Source organism: Leucoraja erinacea, unplaced genomic scaffold (genome assembly GCF_028641065.1).
Source record: "Leucoraja erinacea ecotype New England unplaced genomic scaffold, Leri_hhj_1 Leri_817S, whole genome shotgun sequence".
NCBI lineage: Eukaryota > Metazoa > Chordata > Chondrichthyes > Rajiformes > Rajidae > Leucoraja > Leucoraja erinaceus.
Genome location: NW_026576748.1, coordinates 1 through 24,053, shown reverse-complemented (window position 1 = coordinate 24,053; position 24,053 = coordinate 1). Strand labels below are relative to the sequence as shown.

Sequence of the window (24,053 nt, the reverse complement as noted above, 5' to 3'; positions counted from 1 at the left end):
ACTCTGGGCAAGACACTCTGTGCGTCTCCCCGATCTACTTCCCTCATGGTTTTGTACACTTCTATAAGCAGCTTAACTAACGCTGTTCTCTGGGCTGCGTCGCTCTAGACTGGGATTCCAACTCTCCCGCACATAACTACCTTGCAGCAAGAAGCCAAGCTGTTTTGTTTGTTTGCCCCGGGCGTTAGTCAGCTCAGAATGCGGATATTGGGGGAGGGAATGTGTTGAGTAAGAATGGGTGGAGTTAGACGGGCTAATGTCAAATATAAGAGCGTGCCCTCACAACTTAGACTCAGATACCGTGCAGAGCTCCATCTACACACGCGAAGCCCTCCCTCCCTCCCGGGTAAGTTGAATATTACTGATCTGAAAGCTTCCTGGATTAACTTCCATGCAAGTTCATCTCTCATTCCCTGTTAAACTTGGTGCTGACTGTTGTCTGGAATAATCAATACTCAGGTTTGTGTCAGAGTGAACGTTCACTGGCGGGATTCACTGGAGTTTTAATCCAATCCTTCCAAGCAGAAGCATTATTCTGGCCACTGTTCCGGAGTTTACACTAAGAGCGCCGGCAAGCAAACTGGTTCATCACTCCATAGAGGTGACAGTTAGTGGATTTCGCGGGTAGCTTCGCCAATCTGGGCGCAAAAGAGGTTAGTGTGGAAAAGTTTAACGCATTGCAATGGAAGCGATCTTCAGACATGGATGGGGATGGGATGCAAGAGTTGCAACGTCATGTGGCAATTGTGCAAGATGTTAGTGAGACCACACTTGGAGTATTGTGTAGGAAGGAACTGCAGATGCTGGTTTACACCGAAGATAGACACAACATGCTGGAGCAACTCAGCGGGACAGGCAGCTTCTCTGGGGGGAAAGGAATAGGTGACGTTTCGGGTTTTTGGAGTATTGTAGTGTAGGTCTGGCCACCTAGCTATAGGAAGTGTAATTAAGCTGGGAAACTGGCGTAGGAATTATTCACAGGGTTTGAGTTAGTTATGCAAAAGTACTGGAGTAACTCGGCATCTCTGGAAAATATGGATAGGTGACGTTTCTGGCTTTTTCTACTTATTACTTATCTACTGTGGTGGCCACGGCGGCGCACCGATTGTTATCAAAATGGGGATGGATTAAGAGAGGTGGTGGCCACACTAACATCTGGGTGTGCGAGTGCACTGACTACTGACCGTAACCGTGCAGGTAACCAGTGGGTCAACACACCATATGAAATTAAAAAACACACACAAAGTGCTGGAGTAACTCAGGGACTCAGACAGCATCTCTGGAGAACATGGATAGGTGACGTTTCAGATTAGAACCCTTGTTCAGTCGGATCCATCTCTAATAGGGTTCAAATCTGAAACATCTCCTATCCCTATTCTCCAGAGATGGTTCCAGCATTTTGTGTCTATCTCAAGATTCAAGAGATTCAAGAGAGTTTGTTGTCATGTGTCCCAGATAGGACAATGAAATTCTTGCTTTGCTTCAGCACAACTGAATATAGAAGGCATGAATACAGAACAGGTCAGTGTGTCCATATACCATTATATAAATATATACACACATGAATAAATAAAGCAGATAGTGCAAATAAACAGATAATGGGCTATTAATGTTCAGAGTTTTGTTTGAGTTGAGTTTAATAGCTTGATGGCTGTGGGGCTTATATCTTCTGTATAGACCAACATCTACAATTCCTTCCTACACATTGTGCCTGACCTGTTGAGTTACTCCAGTATTTAGTGTCTAGTTTTGTAAACCAGCATCTGCAGTTCCTTGTTTTTGGCCCTCAGTAATGTCTAGATTTGAAGATATTAGCTAAAGGAGAGGGTTATTTTCTCTGTAGCCTCATATGCTGCAGGGAGACCTGTTAGAAGTATATAAAATGGGGAGAGGTGTAGATAGGGTAGAAAGTTACCAGGATTGAAATTCCAATGACTCGAGGGCGCAGCTTTAGGGTTAGAGGGGCAAAGTTTAAAGGGGATGTAAGGGGCATGTTTTTTTTACACAGAGTAGTGGGTGTATGGAATATGTTACCAGGGGAGGTAGTGGAGGCAGATATGATAATCTATACTATTACTAAAACTCTCATCTTGACCCAGTTTGTGTTTTTTTTAATTTGTGCAAAAACGGTATCGTATATCGCTAGGATTTTTCGCCACCTTACTCACTGTTCTCCTCCGCTCCAAGCGCACCAAGTTTTGTTCTGATCGGTGAAATATTAGAAAAGTTAAGAAGGTTTAAAAATGGTGAGATCAGCAGATTGGTGACATAAGGAGTTTCTACTTATGGATGGATCTTTTAACGGACTCTGTTTGGGCTTATCGTAGTTAGTTTGTGTCATGTTTCAGGCATTAGTTAGGTATATCAGGCATAGCGTATCAGGTATATCAGGCATTATGTTCTTTATGTACATTATGTCACTATGTACATTATGCTCTTCCAGAGACAAGTTGACAAGTACATAAGTTATACGAGTAGAATTAGACCATTCGTCCCATCGAGTCTAATCCGCCATTCAATCATGGCTGATCTCTGCCACTTAATCCCATTTTCCTGCCTTCTCCCCATAACCCTTGACACCCGTTCTAATCAAGAATTTGTCTATCTCTGCCTTAAAAATATCCACTGACTTGGTCTCCACAGCCCCCTGTGGTGATGAGTTCCACAGTTTAACTACCCACTGACGAAAGAAGTTCCTCCTCACTTCCTTTATAAAAAAGCGCCCTTTAATTCTGAGGCTGTGCCCTCTGGTCCTAGACTCTCCCACCAGTGGAAACATCCTTCTACATCCACTCTATCTATGTCTTTCATTATTCTGTAAGTTTCAATGAGCCCCCCCCCCCCCCCCCCAAACTTCCAAACCCCAGCGAGTACAGACCCAGTGCTGTCAAACGCTCATCATATGTTAACCCACTCATTCCTGGGATCATTCTTGTAAACCTCCGCTGGACCCTCTCCAGCGGCAGCACACCCTTCCTCAGATACGGAGCCCAGATTTGCTTGCAGTACTCCAAATGCACCCTGACCAATGTCTTATAGAGCCTCAGCTTCGAGAATTAGCAAGTAAGTCATTGCACAAGAACAATAAAATGTAGTGTGTGGCAATTATGCAGTGAGTTGCAAAAATTGTGAATCTGATAATTTTGAAAAAATAATATTATACGTTTGGCACTAAGTCTGATGTGTAAAAGGGTTGCTGAAAACACCACAGCCCCACCCAGCTCGGACCTACCCCACAAATAGCGGGTGGTCCTGAACCGGCTCCGTACAGGGGTTGGCCGGTTCAACGCCAACATGCATCGCTGGGGGCTGCCTGTGTTCATCAGCAGCCTGCGTGTGTGGAGCAGATCCTGCAAACAGCACAGCAGCACGGCATTTTCGACTGCCCTGTCCTCCGCCCCCCCTGGTGGAGGGGTAGACCTCAGGGCCCTCGACACCAGCACATTGAACTGGCTACAGTGCCTGGAGGCTGTCACATACAGTGGCTTGCAAAAGTATTCATACCCCTTGATCTTTTCCACATTTTGTCACGTTACAACCACAAACGTAAATGTATTTTATTGGGATTTTATGTGATAGACCAACACAAAGTGGTGCATAATTGTGGTGGAAGGAAAATGATACATGGTTTTCAAATTTTTTTACAAATAAAAAACTGAAAGTTCAAGGGTTATGAAAACTTTTGCAAGCCACTGGAACCCCTGCTGCCTCAAACGCAAGAAGAAGACTTCAGCATTTTATGTCTATATTCGGTGCTGGAGTAACTCTAGCCACAGATAAGATCTCAGAGGGCTGGATAGTAGCTAATGTTGTTCCTTTGTTTAAGACGTGAAGTCGATATCACCCCAGTGGTAGGGAAGCTACAGGAGAGGATTCTTCAAGATCTCATTTGGAAGAGAATGGGTTAATCAGGGACAGTCAGCATGGCTTTGTACGTGGCAGGTGGTGTCTAACTAACTTGATTGAGTTTTATGAGGAGGTGACGAATGTGATCGATGAGGGTAGGGTGGTGGATGTTGTCTGCATGGATTTTAGTAAACCCCTATGGTAGGCTGATCCAGTAGAATAAGATGCATGGGATTAATAGTGACGTGGTCATATGGATTCAGAACTGACTCACTGATAGAAGAAAGAGGGTTGTGGTGGAAGGACAATCTACAGGCAGATAAGACTTGGTCTTGGCATAATATTTAGTACAGACATTGAATGTTTGATGGCGCTGGGCCTGTACTTGCTGGAGTTTCGAACGGTGAGGGAGAACCTCATTGAAACCTACCGAATAGTGAAAGGCCTGGATCGAGTGGATGTGCAGAGGATGTTTCCACTAGTGGGAGAGTCTAGGACCAGAGGGCACACTCAGAATAAAAGGATGTACCTTTAGAAAGGAGATAAGGAGCAATTTCTACAGCCAGAGGGTGGTGAATCCATGGAATTCATTGCCACAGATGGACGTGGAGGTCAGGTCTTTGGGTATTTTTAAGGTGGGTATTGATTAGTAAGAGTGTCAAGAGTCATGGAGAGAAGACAGGTGAATGTGGTAGGAGGGAGAGATAGATCAGCCATGATTGAATGGTGGAATATACTTGATGGGCTGAATGGCCTAATTCTGCTCCCATGGCTTATGAGCTGATGAACATTGTGGGCCACAAGGTCTGTTCGTGGTGTTCTATGTTCTATCTCAGCAGGAAGGATCTGTGGAGGGAATAGATAGGCAAGATTTCATTTGAGGATCAGTCTGAAGAAGGTTCCCAACCCGAGACATTACCCAATCATTCTATCCAACATTTTGCGTTCCCCTTTATCCCCATGTGCTTTACGCACTATTCACAATGCATTTGCGAACATCTATATTACTAAAAGTAAGATCTTGACCGCTTTTGCCTCACTGCGATGTGATTTCCGAGAGAACGCCACCACTTACGGCCGTCGTTTTTGGCCACCTCGCCCAGAGCCCCCTCTGCCGGACTGGATTGGAGGCTTTTTCCCATTGATGAAAAATCAGAGAGATATTAATGTTTTAAAAAATGTTGCCATTCTCTCTACTGCCCCTGCTGGTGGGAGGGGGGAGGGACTATGAAACCCGGAACTGTTCTGTCTCTGCCTCATATAACCCCACCGCTTCCAAGTAAACCGTGACCTCGCGGTTCATCCAACCAAAGTGTATTTTGCATTAACCATTGTTGATCCTCATCTTCCAATATTGGGGAAGAATATTTGACATCCACCAGAAAACTGTGAGGAGCAGCTTCTCTTTGCTTTTTATACCTCACGCTGCCTCGACAAGGCCAGCTGTATAATCAAGGAAGAGTCACACCCTGGCCACTCCCTCTACTCCCTTCTCCCATTGGGCAAAAGGTATAGAAATGTGAAAACGCACAAATCCAGATTCAGGGACAGTTTCTTCCCAGCTGTTATCAGGCAACTGAATCATCCTACCACAACCAGAGAGCAATGCTGAACTACTATCTACCTCATTGGTGACCCTCAGACTATATTTGGTTGGACGTTACTGACTTACCTTGCACCAAACGTTATTCCCTTATCATGTATATATACACTGTAAATGGCTCGATTGTAATCATGTATTGTCTTTCCACTGCCTGGATAGCATGCAACAAAAGCTTTTCAATGTACCCGGTACACGTGACAATAAACTAAACTGAAAGTGAACTGAACTGCTTATTTGTTATGCCTCATTGCAGACCAGTTTTAGTGTCTCCACGCAGCTCTGCATCAGACTGACAACTGTGTATAAATAAACTTTATAAATTTAGAAAAAAATTGCCCGGGAGATATATATTAATCACCTGCACACTACACCTGCCCATCATAGTCAATGCATTTTCATCATTTTCAGAACATTTCAGTTCCTCTTAGTGTCCTATTTAGTTTCATCCTTGCAGTCAGTCCATTCTATATAATAAAACAGTGGAGGTGAAACCTGCGGCTCAGTATCTTGGGCATTCAGTTCCAAGTCAAAATACCAGAAGTTGAATAAAGACACAAAGTGCTGGAGGAACTCATAGAGTCAGGCAGCAAGTTTGGAGCAAAAAGAGAGGTGACGTTTTGTGTCGAGACCCTATCCATGTTCTCCAGAGATGCTGCCCGACCCGCTGAGTTATTCCCGCAGTTGGTGTCTTTGACTTTACTGGACTTTATCTTGCACTAAACGTTATTCATGTTGTTCCCCTTATCATGTACCTGAACATTGTGGATGGCTTGGTTGTAATCATGTATTGTCTTTCCACTGACCGATTAGCACGCAACAAACGCTTATCGCTGTATCTGTGCACTGTACACTGTTCATGTGGCAATAAACTCAAACTAAACTCAAACACCTTGTGTATTTTTCGTGTAAAGCCAACTCCTGCAGTTCCTTGCGCCTACCAAGAAGCAAAGCGCTACTCCACGCTGTCCACGGGCACCCTGGGAGATTTCCGGGACAGCTGGGCACCGCGGGGAGTTGAATGCATCCTTGACAAGGATTGCTACGTAGTTGTATAAGTAGTTTATTTAGTATATTTGTTTGTCTTGTATTATGGCGGTGGGTTCTGTTTTGTTTTATTGTATTGTAAATATTATATTTAATAATTGAATACATACATTTGATTCTCTTTAAAAGTCTAATGGAAGGTGGCACGGTGGTGCAGCGGTAGAGTTACTGCCTTACAGTGCATACAGCGCAGAGACCCAGATTTGAACCTGGCTACCGGTGCTTGTCTGTACGGAGTTTGTATGTTTTGCCCGTGGCTTGCGTGGGATTTCTCCAAGAAATTCGGTTTTCTCCCACACCCCAAAGGCGTACAGGTTTGCAGGTTAATTGACCGGGTATATATGTAAAAATTGTCCTTGGTGTAGGATAGTGTTACTGTGCGGGGATCACTGGTCAGTGCGGACTCAATGGGCCGAAGGGCCTCTTTCCGTGCTGTATCTCTAAATGAAACTAAAACTTAAACTAAAGAGACACTACTGCTCCTTCCTCGTGATTACATCTGCGTTCTGGGCCCAGAAAAGGTTACAAACTCACTGAATATTATTTTCACTGATGAATATTTGAACAGGAATTTGAGTTCTGGCTTTGTATCCAACTATAAGATAATTAAATCCTTTGCAACGTATTTTAACTAGCTTGTGTACTCTTCCGTAGGTTATGCTGGAAGTTTTGTTGCATTCACTTTGTCAACATGGTGACTAAATCTTTGCTGTTATTGGCTGCTCTTTGGACTACGATAGTAAATGCAGAAACCATGGAGGAAATAAGTGAGTAAATTCAGCTGATTTATGTTCAATTACTTGCGACAAGGTGGAACCCGAATGTTTGCAATACTTTACAATTTCCTAAAACGTCATTGCCACAAGTGACTTATTTTAAGGAGAGTTCCTTCCCTGTGATGGCCAAATTTTGTCCTCTCCAGTGCTACAAAGGTTGGTGCAGCAGTAGAGTTGCTGCCTTACAGCATCAGTGACCCGGGTTCGATCCTGACTACGGGTGCTGTTGGTAGGGAGTTTGTCTGTTCTCCCTGCGACTGCCTGGGTCTTTCCGTGCTCCGGTTTTCTCCCACACTCCAAAGACGTGCAGGTTTGCAAGGCAATTGGCTTCTGTAAATTGTCCCTGGAACTAGCGTATGGGTGATCGTTGATCAGCGCGGACTCGATGGGCCGAATGTCCTGCTTCCACACTGTATCTCTATAAACGTAATACTTTCCAGGGGAATCATAGAATTGTTGTGGGATGAAGGAGGATTTTGGGTTCATGATGATACCTGTCTGTGACAGTTGCTGGTGGAGCCACTGCAATCCCTTCTCCGTCCAGATTTTCGTTTCATGATACCTGGAGGCCTTTCCATCTGTGACGATTCCTAGTTGAGCCGTCCCACTCCCTTCCCTGTCCTTGAAGATCTGCACATTATCTTCCCTCAGTTCACCATTGGAACCATGAAACCATTGACTTCTCCCAAACCTGGCCTTCATTACAATGAGTTAGACAATAGACAATAGGTGCAGGAGTAGGCCATTCGGCCCTTCGAGCCAGCACCGCCATTCAATGTGATCATGGCTGATCATCCCCAATCAGTGCCCCGTTCCTGCCTTCTCCTTTTAAAGAGTCCTATCTAGCTCTCTTGAAAGCATCCAGAGAACCTGCCTCCACTTAGGCAGAGAATTCCACAGACTCACCACTCTCTGTGCGAAAAAGTGTTTCCTTGTCTCCGTTCTAAATGGCTTACTCCTTATTCTTAAACTGTGGCCCCTGGTTCTGGACTCCCCCAACATCAACATCGGGAACATGTTTCCTGCCTCTAGTGTGTCCAAACCCTTAACAATCTTATATGTTTCAATAGGCTACACACTAGCACACTCTGTAGGCTACACACTCTCTGCAAGTATGTTTCTTTTCACTGAATTCCTTGTGAATGTAGTTTCTTGTTCCTCCAGTGAAATATTCTGTTAACTTTGCTCTTCTGGGTCTTAGGGTTGAAATTAGGGGTGAAAATAAACTTTGCACATGTTTAGAATCACAGATTCACACAGCATGGAAACAAGCCCTTTGGCGTAACTCGTCCTTGTCGACCAAGATGTCCCATTTAATCTAGTATCATATGCTTGCATTTGGTTTATCTCTATATTACTAAAAACTCTCATCGTGTTTGTTTATCCGCTTGTTTGCCTGGTTTGTATTTGTGTAAAAATGGTACAAGATAGCACTACAATTTTTGGCCCACCTTACTCACTATTGCCCTGTGATGTAAATTAAACAAATTTTGCTGAGATTGATGGTTTATGTTACAAGTTATTGATGTTTTAAACTTTAAAAAATAAAGCATTGCTTTCACTTTCCCCTCGTGTCACAATGGTGATCTCTAGCATCACAACGGGAACCCCTCTGCCACGCCTGCACAGTTGAGGGTTTTGGGTGAGTGGTGGAATATTGCGTTGTGGGAATGGGACCCAACGGGACCCACTTGGTCTAGAATATTACTAAAACTATCATCTTATTTGTTTGTTTGTATGCGTGGCAGAGGGGTTCAGAGGATCATTGGCTGCCCTCTCCCCTCCCTGATGGACATCTACACCTCCCGCTGCCTTAGCAGGGCAAAGAAGATCATCAAAGACAGCTCCCATCCTGCGTTTGGACTGTTCGACTGGTCTCCTGCATTCCAAGGAATAAAGTCCTAGCCTGTCCAACCTTTCCCTGTAGCTCAGGCCCTCGAGTCCTGGCAACATCCTCGTAAACTTTCTCTGCAGTTTTCCCATCTTATCTTCATTGCACTCTTTCTAGCTTATTTGGAACCTTTGTAAATGAAATATTTTCACATCAAGGTATAGTATAATATGTAGTTTGTTGATTGCTTTTAGTATTCACCTTATTATGGTTGATATCATTACCCCAGCAGTTTAGTTTATTGTCACGTGGACTGACTTACAGTGAAAAAAATTAAGATGCAGCTGGAACTCAGGCTGCAATATGCATTGGGCCTGGTCATAAATCTATAATTTATTAATGCCAGCAGAAACATCTTATATTCATTGCAAAATAGCATATCTTGAAGGTATTCCAATGTGTAAATTTAAATGTTTTAGGATTGCTTAGGTAATCGACAATGTCTACCTTAAAACTCGTGTCATCCAAAACCACCTTCTGGTCCAATTGAGATACCAACTTGACACAGTTACTGTCAAAACCCAAGGAGCCATTTTAATGGGCGATACAGTGGCGTAGCAGTAGAGCTGCTGCCTTACAACGCCAGAGGCCCGGGTTCGATCCTGAGTACGGGTGCTGTCTGTACAGAGTCGTAACTCAAATTTCACTGCACCTTAATTGGTTAAGTGACAATAAATGCGAACATGAACTTGAGTTTGTACCTTCTGTGACCCGCGTGGGTTTTCTCCGGGTGCTCCGCTTTCCTCCCACACTCCAAAGACGTACGGATTTGTAGGTGAATTGGCTTCGGGAAAATTGTTAATTGTAAGTGTGTTGAGTAGTGCTAGTGCACGGGGTGATTGCTGGTCGGCGCGGACTCGGTGGGCCGAAGGGCCTGTTTCCGTGCTGTATCTCTGAAGCCGAAAGGAAAGTAAACCTGAGTAACAGGTGAAAATAAGAAGAGTAGTGAATGGGATGTCTGTTTTAAACGGTGAGAGATTTGCTAATTCTTCGGCAATGTGTTTCTGCTCCTTTCTTTGGCTGTTCAACAAGATGTTGAAGTTTGGACAATGCGTGCCTTGCACTTGCCTACAACATTTGTTCATTTACTAATTCAGCTAACATTTTCTCCCAAAGTTAAGAGGAATCCACCCAGAAATATTTCTATATCCCACGGAAGTCTCGGAGAGTACACCGTGTCTTGGGAAGGAAACTGCACGTGTACAGAGGGCATGAAATATGAACTAAATTACAGCTACCTCGATTCAAAAGACCCCGAGGTAGATTTCATCCAATCTCTCCAAATATGTAAAAATATATTATTTTAATGGCACTGTAACTTCATTTCCGTCTGCATATTCCTATCTTCCTGAAAGAGTGGAGTCATAGACTCATTGAGTTATACAAACAGGTCTTTGGCCCACCTTGTCCATGCCATCCAAATTGGCATCTTGGACTAGTGCTATTTGCCTGCCTTTGCCCCATAACTCTCTAAATCCTTCAGCAACACAAGGAACTGCAGGTGCTAGTTGACAATAGAAGGCACAAATTGCTGGAGTAATTCAGCGGGTCAGGAAACATCTCTGGAGAACATGGACAGATAGCGTTTCCAGGTGGGACCTTTTGAGTTTGTGGTTAGTTTATCGTCATGTGTACCAAGGAATAATGAAAAGCGTTTGTTGCATGCTAACCAGTCTCTGAAGAGGGGTCCTGATCTCAAACATCACCTCCCTGTTCCCCAGAGATGCTGCCTGACCCGCAGAGTTGCCCCAGCACCCATGGTCTTTTTTTTCCATCAAATCCTTTCTAACCTTATAATCTGTCCAAATGTCTTTTAAAATGTGTAATTGTCCAATAACGGAGATCATAGTTCATGAGTGGTTTCAGTAATTTCAGTTTAGTTTATTGTCACATGTACCGGTGTACAGTGTAAAGCTTTTGTTGCGCGCTAACCAGTCAGCAGAAAGACAATACAATCGATCCAATTACAGTGTACAGATACATGATAAGGGAATAACGTTTAGAGCAATGTAAAGCCAGCAAAGTCCGATCAAGGATGGTCCAGGCGTCACCAGACAGGTAGATAGTAGTTCAGCACTGCTCTCTGGTTGTGGTAGGATGATTCAGTTGCCTGATAACAGCTGGGAAGAAACTGACCCTGAATCGGGCGGTGTGTGTTTTCACACTTCCATACCTTCTGCGTGATGGGAGAGGGGAGAAGAGGGAGTGACCAGGGAGCGACTCGTCCTTGATTATACTGCTGGCCTTGCCGAGTTAGCGTGAGGTATAAATGGAGTCAATCATTTCAACCTCGAATGTTCATCTCTTGCGATTCGCTATTAACGCAAAGAGATTTTAATTTTGCTTTTATTTTAATTTAGATGAAATACTTTGTGAAAGAACATCAAGAGAAGCGGGATTTGGAATTACACCGAGGACTACATGCTCGAGTGAGGCTTAGAAATGGAACAATAACTAGCAATTGGACTGAGAGAACGTTTAATCTGTCAGGTGGGTTTCCATTTGAATGGCTTGTCGAATGGCTTTCTGTTTTGTTCTTTCATTGGGTAAATGGGGAACAAGGAATGAGGCGTTTGATCCATGGTTCTAGAAAGGTAATTAAAGTTTGGAATGAGATGGGGCAAGGATTTCACATGTTGTGTCAGTGTAATGTCAAATCAGTACAATGATACAAGTGTGTAATTAGCACGGTTGAAGTCACACGCTGATGGTCCTTTAGCATGCACCAACTCAGAGACTGCCAAAGTCAATGGATTACTGCTGATGTACAGTTACCGATGGGATAAATTATTCTTGTAGATAGACACATAAGGCTGGAGTAACTCAGCGGCACAGGCAGCATCTCTGGAGAGAAGGAAGGGGCGACGTTTCGGGTCGAGACCCTTCTTCAGACTAGATAGGGATAAGGGAAATTAGAAATATAGATGGTGATGTAGAGAGATAAAGAACAATGAATGAAAGATATGCAAAAAAGTTACGATGATAAAGTAAACAGGCCATTGTTAGCCGTTTGTTGGGTGAAAACGAGAAGCTGGTGCAACTTGGGTGGGGGAGGGATAGAGATAAAGGGATTGCCGGGGTTACGAAGTTAGAGAAATCAATGGGTTGTAAGCTGTAAATTAGTCTTGTGGATAATTTAGTTGAGACCATGGTTTAGTTCAGAGATACAGTGTGGTTATATGACCTTCAGCCCACCGAGTTCGCAACGACCAGCGGTCCTTGTACAGAAACATTATCCTGCACTAGGGGACAATTTTACAATCTTTCACCAAAGCCAATTAACCTACAAATCTGTATATCTTTGGGGAGTGGTAGGAAACCGTAGATCTCGGTGAAAACCCACGCAGTCACAGGGAGAACGTACAAATTCTATACAGACAGCACCTTGGTCAGGGTCGAACACGGGCCTCTGGAGCTGTAAGGCAGCAACTCTACTGCTGAACCACTGTGCCTGGACCATTAGGTTTTACTGATGTTTTCTGTTGTTGTACCATCTACAACATGGAACATGGAATATAGAACAGCACAGACAGGAACAGGCTCTTTGGCCCATAATGTCCGTGGAGAACATGATGCCAATATAAAATAATCTCATCTGCCCAACACATGATCTGTATCCCACCATTACCATCATATCCCAGACAAAGTCTCTTAAACACTACACTTAAGGTTCTGTTTGACATCTTGTTATGTACAAAACAACAATGTTTCAGGCTTAATTAGGTTTCAGGAAGTGATCAGATTCCTCCATATCCCACTGTTCCAACTAACTGTCCCAGCTGTGTCCTGACACAATAACGATGAGTTTTCATGAGCTGAATCTTTATGGCAGCAGAGTCGCTGCTTTACAGCGCCAGAGACCCGGGTTCGATCCTGACTACGGGTGCTGTGTGTAGGGAGTCTATACATTCTCTCTGTGACCCCGTGTATTTACTCCGGATGCTCCACCTTCCTCCCAAACTCTAAGGATGTGCAGAATTGTGGGTTAATTGGCTCCGGTAAGTTGTAAATTTGTCCCTAGTGTGTAGGATAGTGTTAATGCATGGGATGATCTCTGATTGGCACAGACTCAGCGGGCTGAAGGGCTTGTTTCTGTGCTGTATCTCTAAAGTAAAATCTAAAGTCCAAAGTGATAAACATGACACTAGAGTCGTGACACTAGAGACACATATTACCAATGAAACCTTGATTTATTATGATGGGATTGGAATAGAAGAACGTTTAATTGCATCTACATGTAAAAGATGGATGTATTCTCACTTTTGTTCATTCAGGTGAATTATTCGCTTCAGTTGACAACTTGACTTGCATTTTCTATGGTAAGCTGTACATGAACTGCAGTTGGGATGTTACCGAACATGCATCGGAGGGTGCACAATTCAATTTGTCCTACAGGTAAAGAAGGATCTCAATCAATATATATTTCTGAGTCATACAGTGATAGAGTGGTACTGCGTGGAAACAGGCCCTTCAGTTCAACTTGTCCACACTGGCCAACATGTCCCAGTTACACTAGTCCCACCTGCCCGCATTTAGTCCACATCCTTCCAAACCTGGCCTATCATAGAAACGTAGAAACATAGAAAATAGGTGCAGGATTCGTCCATTCGGCCTTTCGTGCCTGCACCGCCATTCAATATGATCATGGCTGATCATCCAACTCAGTATCCTGTGCCTGCCTTCTCTTCAAGCCCCCTGATCCCTTTTAGCCACATCTAACTCCAGAGAGTTCCAGAGATTCACCACTCTCTGTGTGAAAAATGTTTTTCTCATCTCGGTCAACTAAAGGTGTGTGTTGTGTGTGTGTGTGTGTGTGTGTGTGTGTGTGTGTGTGTGTGTGTGTGTGTGTGTGTGTGTGTGTGTGTGTGTGTGTGTGTGTGTGTGTGTGTGTGTGTGTGTGTGTGTGTGTGTGTGTGTGTGTGTGTGTGTGTGTGTGTGTGTGTGTGTGTGTGTGTGTGTGTGGTGTGTGTGTGTGTGTGTGTGTGTGTGTGTGTGTGATTCCATTTAGTTAATTCAGTTTAGCAATACAGTGTGGAGACAGGCCCTTCGGCCCACCAAGTCCAGGCCAGCCGGCGATCACCTGTGCACTAGTTCTATCCAACACACCAGGGATAATTTATAATGAACCTGCAAAAACTGTACGTCTTTCGAATGTAGGAAGAAATCGGAGCACCCTGAGAAAACCCATGTGGTCACAGGGAGAATGTATAAACATCCGTACAGACAGCACCCTTGATCAGGATCGAACCCGGGACCTGGCGCTGTACGGCGGCAATTCTATCGCCGCGCCACCGTGTTTATGTCTCTCTTTGTTCATTTATCCATCCACCAACCAATCTATCCAGTTTGCTTTCTTTACCTATTTACCTATTTACCATCTCACTGCCTGTTGTCAGTCTCACCTGCCATAGAAACAGAGAAAAATGTACAAGAGTAGGCCATTCGGCCCTTCGAGCCACCAATGCCATTCAATATTATCATGGCTGATCATCTAAAATCAGTACCCCATTTCTGCTTTTCCCCCTATCCCTTGATTCCTTTAGACCTCAGAGCTAAATTAGAGTTAATTTAGAGTTAATCTTGAAAACATCCAGTGAATTGGCCTCCACTGACTCCTGTAGCAGAGAATTCCACAGATTCACAACTTTCTGGGTGGAAACGTTTTTCCTCATCTCAGTCCTAAATGGCCGACCCCTTATTCTTAAACTGTGACCCCTGGTTCTGGACACCCCCAACAACGGGAATCTTTTTCCGGCATCTAGCCTGTCCAATCCTTTAAGAATCTTATATGTTTCTATAAGATATCCTCTCATCCTTCTAAATTCCAGTGAATACCAGCCCAGTCAACCCTTTCTTTCATTATATGTCTTTGTGCCTGTTTATTCTATTTATCTATCTTTTAATTTATCCATTGAAATACCGACCTGTCTGATTGAAAGATGCTGCATGGAAACAGGACCTTTGACCCACCGAGTCTGTACCGACCAATAAACCAGAACTAGGGGTCACAGTTTAAGAATTTGGCCCCTGATCCCTACCACAATGTCTGATTGAAAGATGCTGCACCGAGCTTTGACCCACCAGTCTTGTATGACCAAGCCCCAACTAGGGGTCACATTCTAAGAAAAGGGATCGGCCATTTAAGACTGAGATGAGGGAAAACCTTTTCAGCCAGTTGTGAATCTGTGGAATTAGGCCATTCTGCCCATCAAGCCTATTGCGCCATTCAATCACGGCTGATCCCTCTCTACCTCCTAGCCCCATTCTCCTGCATTCTCCCCATAACACTTGACTCCCTTACTAATCAAGAATCTAATATCTCTGTGTTAAATATATCCACTGACTTGGCCTCCATAGCTTTTTGTGGCAACGAATTCCACAGATTCACCACCATCTACTTACTGGCCATTCATCCATCCATCCATCCTCTCACTCCCCTCTCCCCCTCCCCCCCTCCCCTCCCCCCCTACCCCCCCCCCCCTCTCTCTCTCTCTCTCTCTCTCTCTCTCTCTCTCTCTCTCTCACTCTGCTCTCTCTCTCTCTCTCTCTCTCTCTCTCTCTCTCAACTCTCTCTCACCTCTCTCTCTCTCTCTCTCTCTCTCTCTCTCTCGCTCTCTCTCTCTCTCTCTCCCCCCCCCCCCCCCCCCCCCCCAAATGCTTGAGTAACTCCAGTGGGACAGGCAGCTTATCTGGAGAGTTGGAATGGGTGACGTTTCGGGCCATAAGGACACAAGGTCACAAGTGATGGGACCAGCATTAAGCCATTCGGCCCATCACGTCTACTCCGCCATTCCATCATTGCTATTCTATCTCTCCCTCCTAACCCCATTCTCCTGCCTTCTCCCCATAACCCCTGACACCTGTACTATAACAAGAATCTATCTATCTCTGCCTTAAAAATATCAATTGTCGGCCTCCGCAGCTTTCTGTTGCAAAGAATTCCACAGATTCACCACCCTCTGATTAAAGAAATCCCTCCTCATCTCCTTCCAAAAGGAAGTCCTTTATTTCTGAGGCTATGACCTCCAGTCCTAGACTCTCCCATTATTGGAAACATCCTCTCCACATCCACTCCAACCAAGCCTTTCACTATTCACTATTTCACTATTCTGTACGTTTTAATGAGGAACCCCCCTCATTCTTCTAAATTCCAGCGAGTACAGGCCCCGTACCGATAAATGCTCAGGGGTCAAGACCTTCTTCAGACTGAGAGTCAGGGGAGAGGGAGCCACAGAGATATGGATGGGTCAGGTGTCTCTCTCTCTCTGTCTGTCCCGTTCCCCTGTCGATCTGTGCAGACCTATCCGTCTTTATTTTGTAGAGTTTACTTCTCAATTTTCTTTTTAAGGGAGCGAAACCCATCCCCTGTGTACAACTGCACAGATTACCTGGTGGATGGAGGGAGGAACATTGGCTGTGTCAACGAAAATATTCGCATTGAAGATACCATCGAGATTATCATCTGTATCAGTGAAGTGAACAAGAAAGACAAATTGCCGTATTGCAGAATAGTGAACCCATACCATTTCTGTAAGGCATTTTGTATGGGGGGTTTTTTTTCTGGTGAAGCATAATTGAAATATCAGTAGATGGAAAAGTAGCAGATAGTGATTGATCGGGAGAAGATTTGAGTTTGAGTTTAGCTTATTGTCACTTGTACCAAGGTACAGTTAAAAGCTTTTATCGTGTGCTAACCAGTCAGCAGAAGGACAATACATAGACATAGAAACATGTCTCAGGTCAGATAATCAGCTGCTCCTGAGTGGGCCTAAAACTAAGCTGAAGCTCAGAGGGGACCGTGCCTTTGCTGTGTCGGCACCCAAATTATGGAACGATCTGCCTCTCCACATTAAACAGGCCTCTTCTCTGTCTGTTTTTAAATCACTTCTTAAAACCCATCTCTTCTCCGTGGCCTTTGATACCCAGTAAGATGTCGACTTTATTTATTTACTTGATTTAATTTCTTATTTTTTGATTGCTTTTATTCCGTTGCTATTATTTTTACTCATGTTTTTTGTCTTTTAATTTATTGTTGTATTTCATATGTAATTTTTGCGCCTCATGTGAGCTGTTATTGTGTCTGTTTATGATGTCTTGTTTATTCTTAAAGTTGGATTGGATTGGATTGGAAACATAGAAAATAGGTGCAGGAGTACAAGCCGAGTTTCTCCAGTCTTTCTTCTCAACATGATTACAATCGAGTCATCCACAGTGTACAGATACATGATAAGGAACTAACGTGAATAACATATAGTGCAAAATAAAGCTGAGGGTCTCCTGTATGATAGATAGTAGCTCAGGACTGCTCTCTAGTTGTTGGTAGGATAGTTCATTTGCCTGATAACAGCTGGGTAGAAACTGTCCCTGTATCTGGAGGTGTGCATTCTCATACTTCTGTACCTTTTGCCCGATGGGAGAGGGGAGAAGAGAGAGTGGCCAGGGTGTGACTCGTCATTGATTACGCTGCTGGCCTTGCCGAGGCAGCATGACGCATAAATGGAGTCAATGGAAGGGAGGTTGGTTTGGGTGATGGTCTGGGCTGCGTCCACAATTTCTCTCGGTCTTGTATGGAGCTGTTCCCAAACCAAGCTGTGATACATCCCAATAAAATGCTGTAGAGGTTCGTGAACGTTATTAGGGACATGCCGAACTTCCTAAGACTTCTAAGGCCATTGCTTCAACATGGGTGGTCCAGGACATTGGTGAAATTTACTCCGAATCCTTTAAATAATTTACCCATCTCTACTTTGGTGTCGTCAATGCAAACCAGGCTATGTGTACCACTTCACCTCTTGAAGTCGCTCACTATCTCCTTTGTAGATTGTAGTAATGTGTTGGCGATGATGGTTGTTGAGGAACAGGGCGACAGGCACAGGATGTTACGTTGATTCAGAAGAACTTAGAATCTTTGCCTGTAATGGCCAAGGCACATGGACAAAGCTTGGGCCCCTGTTAAAACTGCATAATTAGGTCATTCAGCCCATCAAGTCTACTCGGCCATTCAATCATGGCTGGTCTAGCATTCCCTCTCAACTCCCATTCTCCTGCCTTCTCCCCATATGCTTTTCTAAAGCATTTGATGTCATCCCACACCAGAGACTGCTTCGGAAGCTTGACTTCTATGGTATTCGTTCCAACACGAAACGATGGATTTCCAGTTTCCTGACAAAACGTCTTCAGCGTGTGTGTGTGTGAACGGAAAGAGCTCCAATTGGCATCCAGTGTTGAGTGGTACACCTCAGGGCACAGTACTTGGCCCACACCTATTTTTGCTTTACATAAATGACATCCATGAAAAAGTCGCAAGTACGACCAGACTATTCGCTGATGATTGTTTGCTGTACCGTCCAATTAAGTCAGCTGATGATGAAGATGTTCTCCAAAAGGATCTCGATACTATGGTTGAGTGGTCACAACAATGGGGCATGCAGTTCAACCCTTCCAAATGTGAAACCATGCGTGTCACCAGAAAGAGGAATCCAGGCGAAACATCTTACAATATACTTGGTGCCACCCTTGGAGAATCCAAACAAACCAAGTATCTTGGCATCAAATTGCAGAATGATCTGCGTTGGAATGGTCAGACTCATCATGCAACGGTGAAAGCAACAGGTGTCCTAAACTTCCTGAGGCGCAACTTTCATCATTGTTCAACTTTTGTCAAGGAGAAGCTATACTTCACCCTCGTTAGACCTCATTTGGACTACGCAGTTGCAGCATGGGACCTAAACCCAAACCAATTAGGAGCAGACGAGGGCATTCGATCCAATTTGTGATCCCAGCTACAAAGACAGATGTGTACAGCAATTTGTTCTTCCCACACACAATTAAAGCATCGAATAATCTCCACCCAACTATAGTTACCCAACCAGATGCAACTAAATTTAAAGTAGCTCTTTCTTCCCAATAACACTTTCTGGCTTAATTAAGCTTTCATAGCTAAAGGATTTGAGTATAGGAGCAGGGAGGTTCTACTGCAGTTGTACAGGGTCTTGATGAGACCACACCTGGAGTATTGCGTACAGTTTTGGTCTCCAAATCTGAGGAAGGACATTATTGCCATAGAGGGAGTGCAGAGAAGGTTCACCAGACTGATTCCTGGGATGTCAAGACTGTCTTATGAAGAAAGACTGGATAGACTTGGTTTATACTCTCTAGAATTTAGGAGATTGAGAGGGGATCTTATAGAAACTTACAAAATTCTTAAGGGTTTGGACAGGCTAGATGCAGGAAGATTGCTCCCGATGTTGGGGAAGTCGAGGACAAGGGGTCACAGCTTAAGGATAAGGGGGAAATCTTTTAAAACCGAGATGAGAAGAACTTTTTTCACACAGTGAGTGGTGAATCTCTGGAACTCTCTGCCACAGAAGGTAGTCGAGGCCAGTTCATTGGCTATATTTAAGAGGGAGTTAGATGTGGCCCTTGTGGCTAAGGGGATCAGAGGGTGTGGAGAGAAGGCAGGTACGGGATACTGAGTTGGATGATCAGCCATGATCATATTGAATGGCGGTGCAGGCTCGAAGGGCCGAATGGCCTACTCCTGCACTTAATTTCTATGTTTCTATGTTTCACCACCTCCAGTTTAAATACTATTTGGAATATTTTGGAGGACCAAGAAACCAAGAACCAAGAACCGTAACCTCTGACACCCATTTGTACAGACAGTTACAGATACTCTTCTGTGTTATGGGCAAAGAACAAAGTGCTGGAAGAACTCAGCAGGTCAGGCTGCATCTGTGGAGGGGAACGGGAACACGACGTTTCGGGTCAGGATCCTTCATCAGGCTGAGGGTGGTGAATCTGTGGAATTCATTGCCACAGGCGGGTGTGGAGGCCAAGTCAATGTATACTCTTAAGGCGAAGATAAGGTCATCAGGTCAGAAGTGATAGGAGCAGAATTAGGCCATTCGGCCCATCAAGTCTACTCCGATAATCATCTCATGCTGTTTGTGACCTTATTAAGTCTTACTGAGCTCCAATCTGTGATCAAGACATAGTTTTATTGTTAATCAAGTCTCTGAGTGACCTCGTAACCTTAGAATTTTAAAAATGTACCAAATTCATAAGAGGCTATAACTTATGAACTTATGAAGAAGGCTCTTGTTCTGTTGCTCAGGATTGCAACATCTGCAATCTCGTGTGTCTCCTTTTGTGTTATGTGCCAGTACCTTTTGCATTTTTCAACTCACCTGGACAAGATGAATATAGATAGCAGAGCCATCACCCTCTTATGGGGAACGAGTTGGGCAGGCTAGATGCAGGAAGATTATTCCCGATGTTGGGGAAGTCCAGAACTAGGGGTCACAATTTAAGGATAAGAGGGAAGGACGGTCTTTTAGGACCGAGATGAGAAAATCATTTTTGACACAGTGAATCTGTGGAATGCTCTGCCACAGAAGGTAGTTGAGGCCAGTTCATTGGCTATATTTAAGAGGGAGTTAGATGTGGCCCTTGGGGCTAAAGGGATCAGGGGGTATGGAGAGAAGGCAGGGATGGGATACTGAGTTGGATGATCAGCCATGATCATATTGAATGGCGGTGCAGGCTCGAAGGGCCGAATGACCTGCTCCTGCACCTATTTTCTATGTTTCTGTGAGTTGACCTCCCAAAACTGTGTGCATGCGATTTACAGAGGTGTCAAGAGTCAAAAGTGTTTAATTGTCGTATGAACTAGGAGTTGAACAATAAAGCGACATTAAGATTCCACGTGAAATTTTAGAGTTGTTTCTGATGTGTCTCAACCATGTTGTGACTTTGAAATAACTTCTCTTTTTGCAGTTAAACTCGACAGTCCAATAAATGTCATGATCGACAAAAGCACGGATGAGGTCAAATGGACACTTCCAAAATTTGATTTAAATACCAATTGTTACATGTTTCAATTAAACTGCACAAATTTGAATGATGGAAACACAAAGGTAAGTAAGTGTTTACTTTATCCCAGGTGTGGGAATTTAACTATGATCAGCTACTCAAGTACTCGTTACTTGTGTTGCTTGGGAGTTGGGATAAGGATCAGGAGCGGCACGGTGGAGCAGCGGTAGAGTTGCTGCCTTACAGTGCCAGAGACCCGGGTTCGATCCTGACTATGGGTGCTGTCTTTACGGAGTTTGTACGTTCTCCCCGTGACCTGTGTGAGTTTTCTCCGGGTGCTCCGGTTTCCTCCCACGCTCCAAAGACGTACAGGTTTACAGGCTAATCGGCTTGGTTAACAAAACTGGTCATTTGTCCCTAGTGTGTCGGATCGTGTTAACTGTGAGCGAGGGGGTCGCTGGTCTCCGCGGACTCGGTGGGCCAATGGGCCTGTTTCAGCGCTGTATCTCTGTAAAATAAACTAAACTAATCTAAGGATGGATGTCCCTGACACCCGCACTAATCAAGAATATCTATCTCTGCCTTAAAAAATATCCATTGACTTGGCTTCCACTGCTGTCTGTGGCAATGAATTCCATCGATTCATCACCCTCTGACGAAACAAATTCTTCCTCATCTCCTTCGTATCTTTAACTGAGGCTATTATCTCTGGTCCTAGACTCTCCTACTTATGGAAACATCCATTCCACACCAATCTATCCAGGCCTTTCGCTATTCGATAATTTTTCAGCGTGGTCCCGCCTCATCCTTCTAAACTCAGAATCGAATATATCTTGTGAACAATGTGGCCCACCACATGTAGCTGAGTCTAACTAGGATCTCCACACAGAGAAGCCTGTCTCTGCAAAGCACGACCGATAATCCATGGTCTGCAAGATTGATGAAACAAGTGGGAATAAAGAACTGCAGATGCTGGTTTGTATCAAGATAGACACAAAGTGCTGGAGGAATTCAGTAAGTCAGGCAGCTTCTTTGGAGAAAAGGAATAGGTGACATTTTTGGTTTGTGACCTTTCTTCAGACCGGAGTAAAATGATAGGTGATGTTTCGGGTCGAAATCCTTCAGAATGTTGGAGAAAGGAACAGGTGACATTTTGTGTCGGAACCTTTATTCAGACACTGGGGAGAAAATAATTTGTGATGTTTCGGGTTCGAACCCATCGTCAGACAGAAAAAGGGTCCTGACCCGAAAATTCACCTATACCTATTCTCCAGGAATGCTGCCTGTTCTGCTGAGTTCCTCCAGCACTGTATGTCTATCTCCCTCCCCAAGCATGGTGAGATGTCTTCAGCTTTGTGCTATGGGGAAGGCAGGAGGTAGAGTAACTGTGCCCAGTGCCTGGAGTTTTGCATTTGTTGTTCTACCTTTCCATAAGATATGCATTATGGGACACTTCAGTATAGTAGTTGGACACTACTGGGCCTGTCACTTTCCAAAGCCTGCACATCTTTCCTTTAATGGAGCGTCCAGAACGGCACGCAATGCTCCAAACACGGCCTAACCAAAGTCCTGTAACGCATACTGGGCACCTTCAATCAGTCCGCCTAGGCCTACTCAATCTCTCGGTTGCCAAACACTTTAACCCCCCTTCCCATTCCCACACTGACCTTTCTGTCCTGGGCCTCCTCCATTACCAGAGTGAGGCCAAATGCAAATTGCATATTTCGTTTGGACAGCTTACAATCCAACGGTATGAGTCTCCAACTTCAAGTATACTCTTTCACTCCATCCCTCCCCACCCTAGTTGTCCAAATAGTTTCACTGTCATCCTATTGAATTTCAGTCTGTATTACCATATAACCATATAACCATATAACAATTACAGCACGGAAACAGGCCATCTCGGCCCTACAAGTCCATGCCGAACAAATTTTTTTCCCCTTAGTCCCACCTGCCTGCACTCGTACCATAACCCTCCATTCCCTTCTCATCCATATGCCTATCCAATTTATTTTTAAATGATACCAATGAACCTGCCTCCACCACTTCCACTGGGAGCTCATTCCACACCGCCACCACTCTCTGCGTAAAGAAGTTCCCCCTCATATTACCCCTAAACTTCTGTCCCTTAATTCTGAAGTCATGTCCTCTTGTTTGAATCTTCCCTATTCTCAAAGGGAAAAGCTTGTCCACATCAACTCTGTCTATCCCTCTCATCATTTTAAAGACCTCTATCAGGTCCCCCCTTAACCTTCTGCGCTCCAGAGAATAAAGACCTAACTTATTCAACCTATCTCTGTTACTTAGTTGTTGAAACCCAGGCAACATTCTAGTAAATCTCCTCTGTACTCTCTCTATTTTGTTGACATCCTTCCTATAATTGGGCGACCAAAATTGTACACCATACTCCAGATTTGGTCTCACCAATGCCTTGTACAATTTTAACATTACATCCCAGCTTCTATACTCAATGCTCTGATTTATAAAGGCTAGCATACCAAAAGCTTTCTTTACCACCCTATCTATATGAGATTCCACCTTCAAGGAACTATGCACGGTTATACCTAGATCCCTCTGTTCAACTGTATTCTTCAATTCCCTACCATTTACCATGTACGTCCTATTTTGATTTGTCCTGCCAAGGTGTAGCACCTCACATTTATCAGCATTAAACTCCATCTGCCATCTTTCAGCCCATTTTTCCAAATGGCCTAAATCACTCTGTAGACTTTGGAAATCCTCTTCATTATCCACAACACCTCCTATCTTGGTATCATCTGCATACTTACTAATCCAATTTACCACAATTTATCATCCAGATCATTGATGTACATGACAAACAACAAAGGACCCAACACAGATCCCTGAGGCACCCCACTAGTCACCTGCCTCCAACCCGATAAACAGCCATCCACCATTACCCTCTGGCTTCTCCCATTCAGCCACTGTTGAATCCATCTTGCTATTCCTGCATTTATACCCAACAGTTGAACCTTCTTAACCAACCTTCCATGAGGAACCTTGTGAAAGGCCTTACTAAAGTCATATAGACCAACAGGTCTATAATGCTAGGTTTTAC

At 44.2% G+C, this 24,053-nt stretch overlaps 1 protein-coding gene across 1 annotated transcript in view; it reads left to right on the top strand.

The window, feature by feature from the left end:
• Positions 1 to 22,042, top strand: part of LOC129694834 (uncharacterized) — a 66,998-nt gene extending 44,956 nt beyond the window's left edge. Inside the window, exons 5-11 of the mRNA XM_055631594.1 lie at positions 291 to 346; positions 7,148 to 7,260; positions 10,277 to 10,419; positions 11,521 to 11,650; positions 13,435 to 13,555; positions 16,509 to 16,690; positions 20,939 to 22,042. Coding sequence (XP_055487569.1) covers positions 291 to 346; positions 7,148 to 7,260; positions 10,277 to 10,419; positions 11,521 to 11,650; positions 13,435 to 13,555; positions 16,509 to 16,690; positions 20,939 to 21,204 — 1,011 coding nt within the window. The 3' untranslated portion in view covers positions 21,205 to 22,042. The remainder of the gene's footprint in view (positions 1 to 290; positions 347 to 7,147; positions 7,261 to 10,276; positions 10,420 to 11,520; positions 11,651 to 13,434; positions 13,556 to 16,508; positions 16,691 to 20,938) is intronic.
• Positions 22,043 to 24,053: the final 2,011 nt, after the last annotated feature.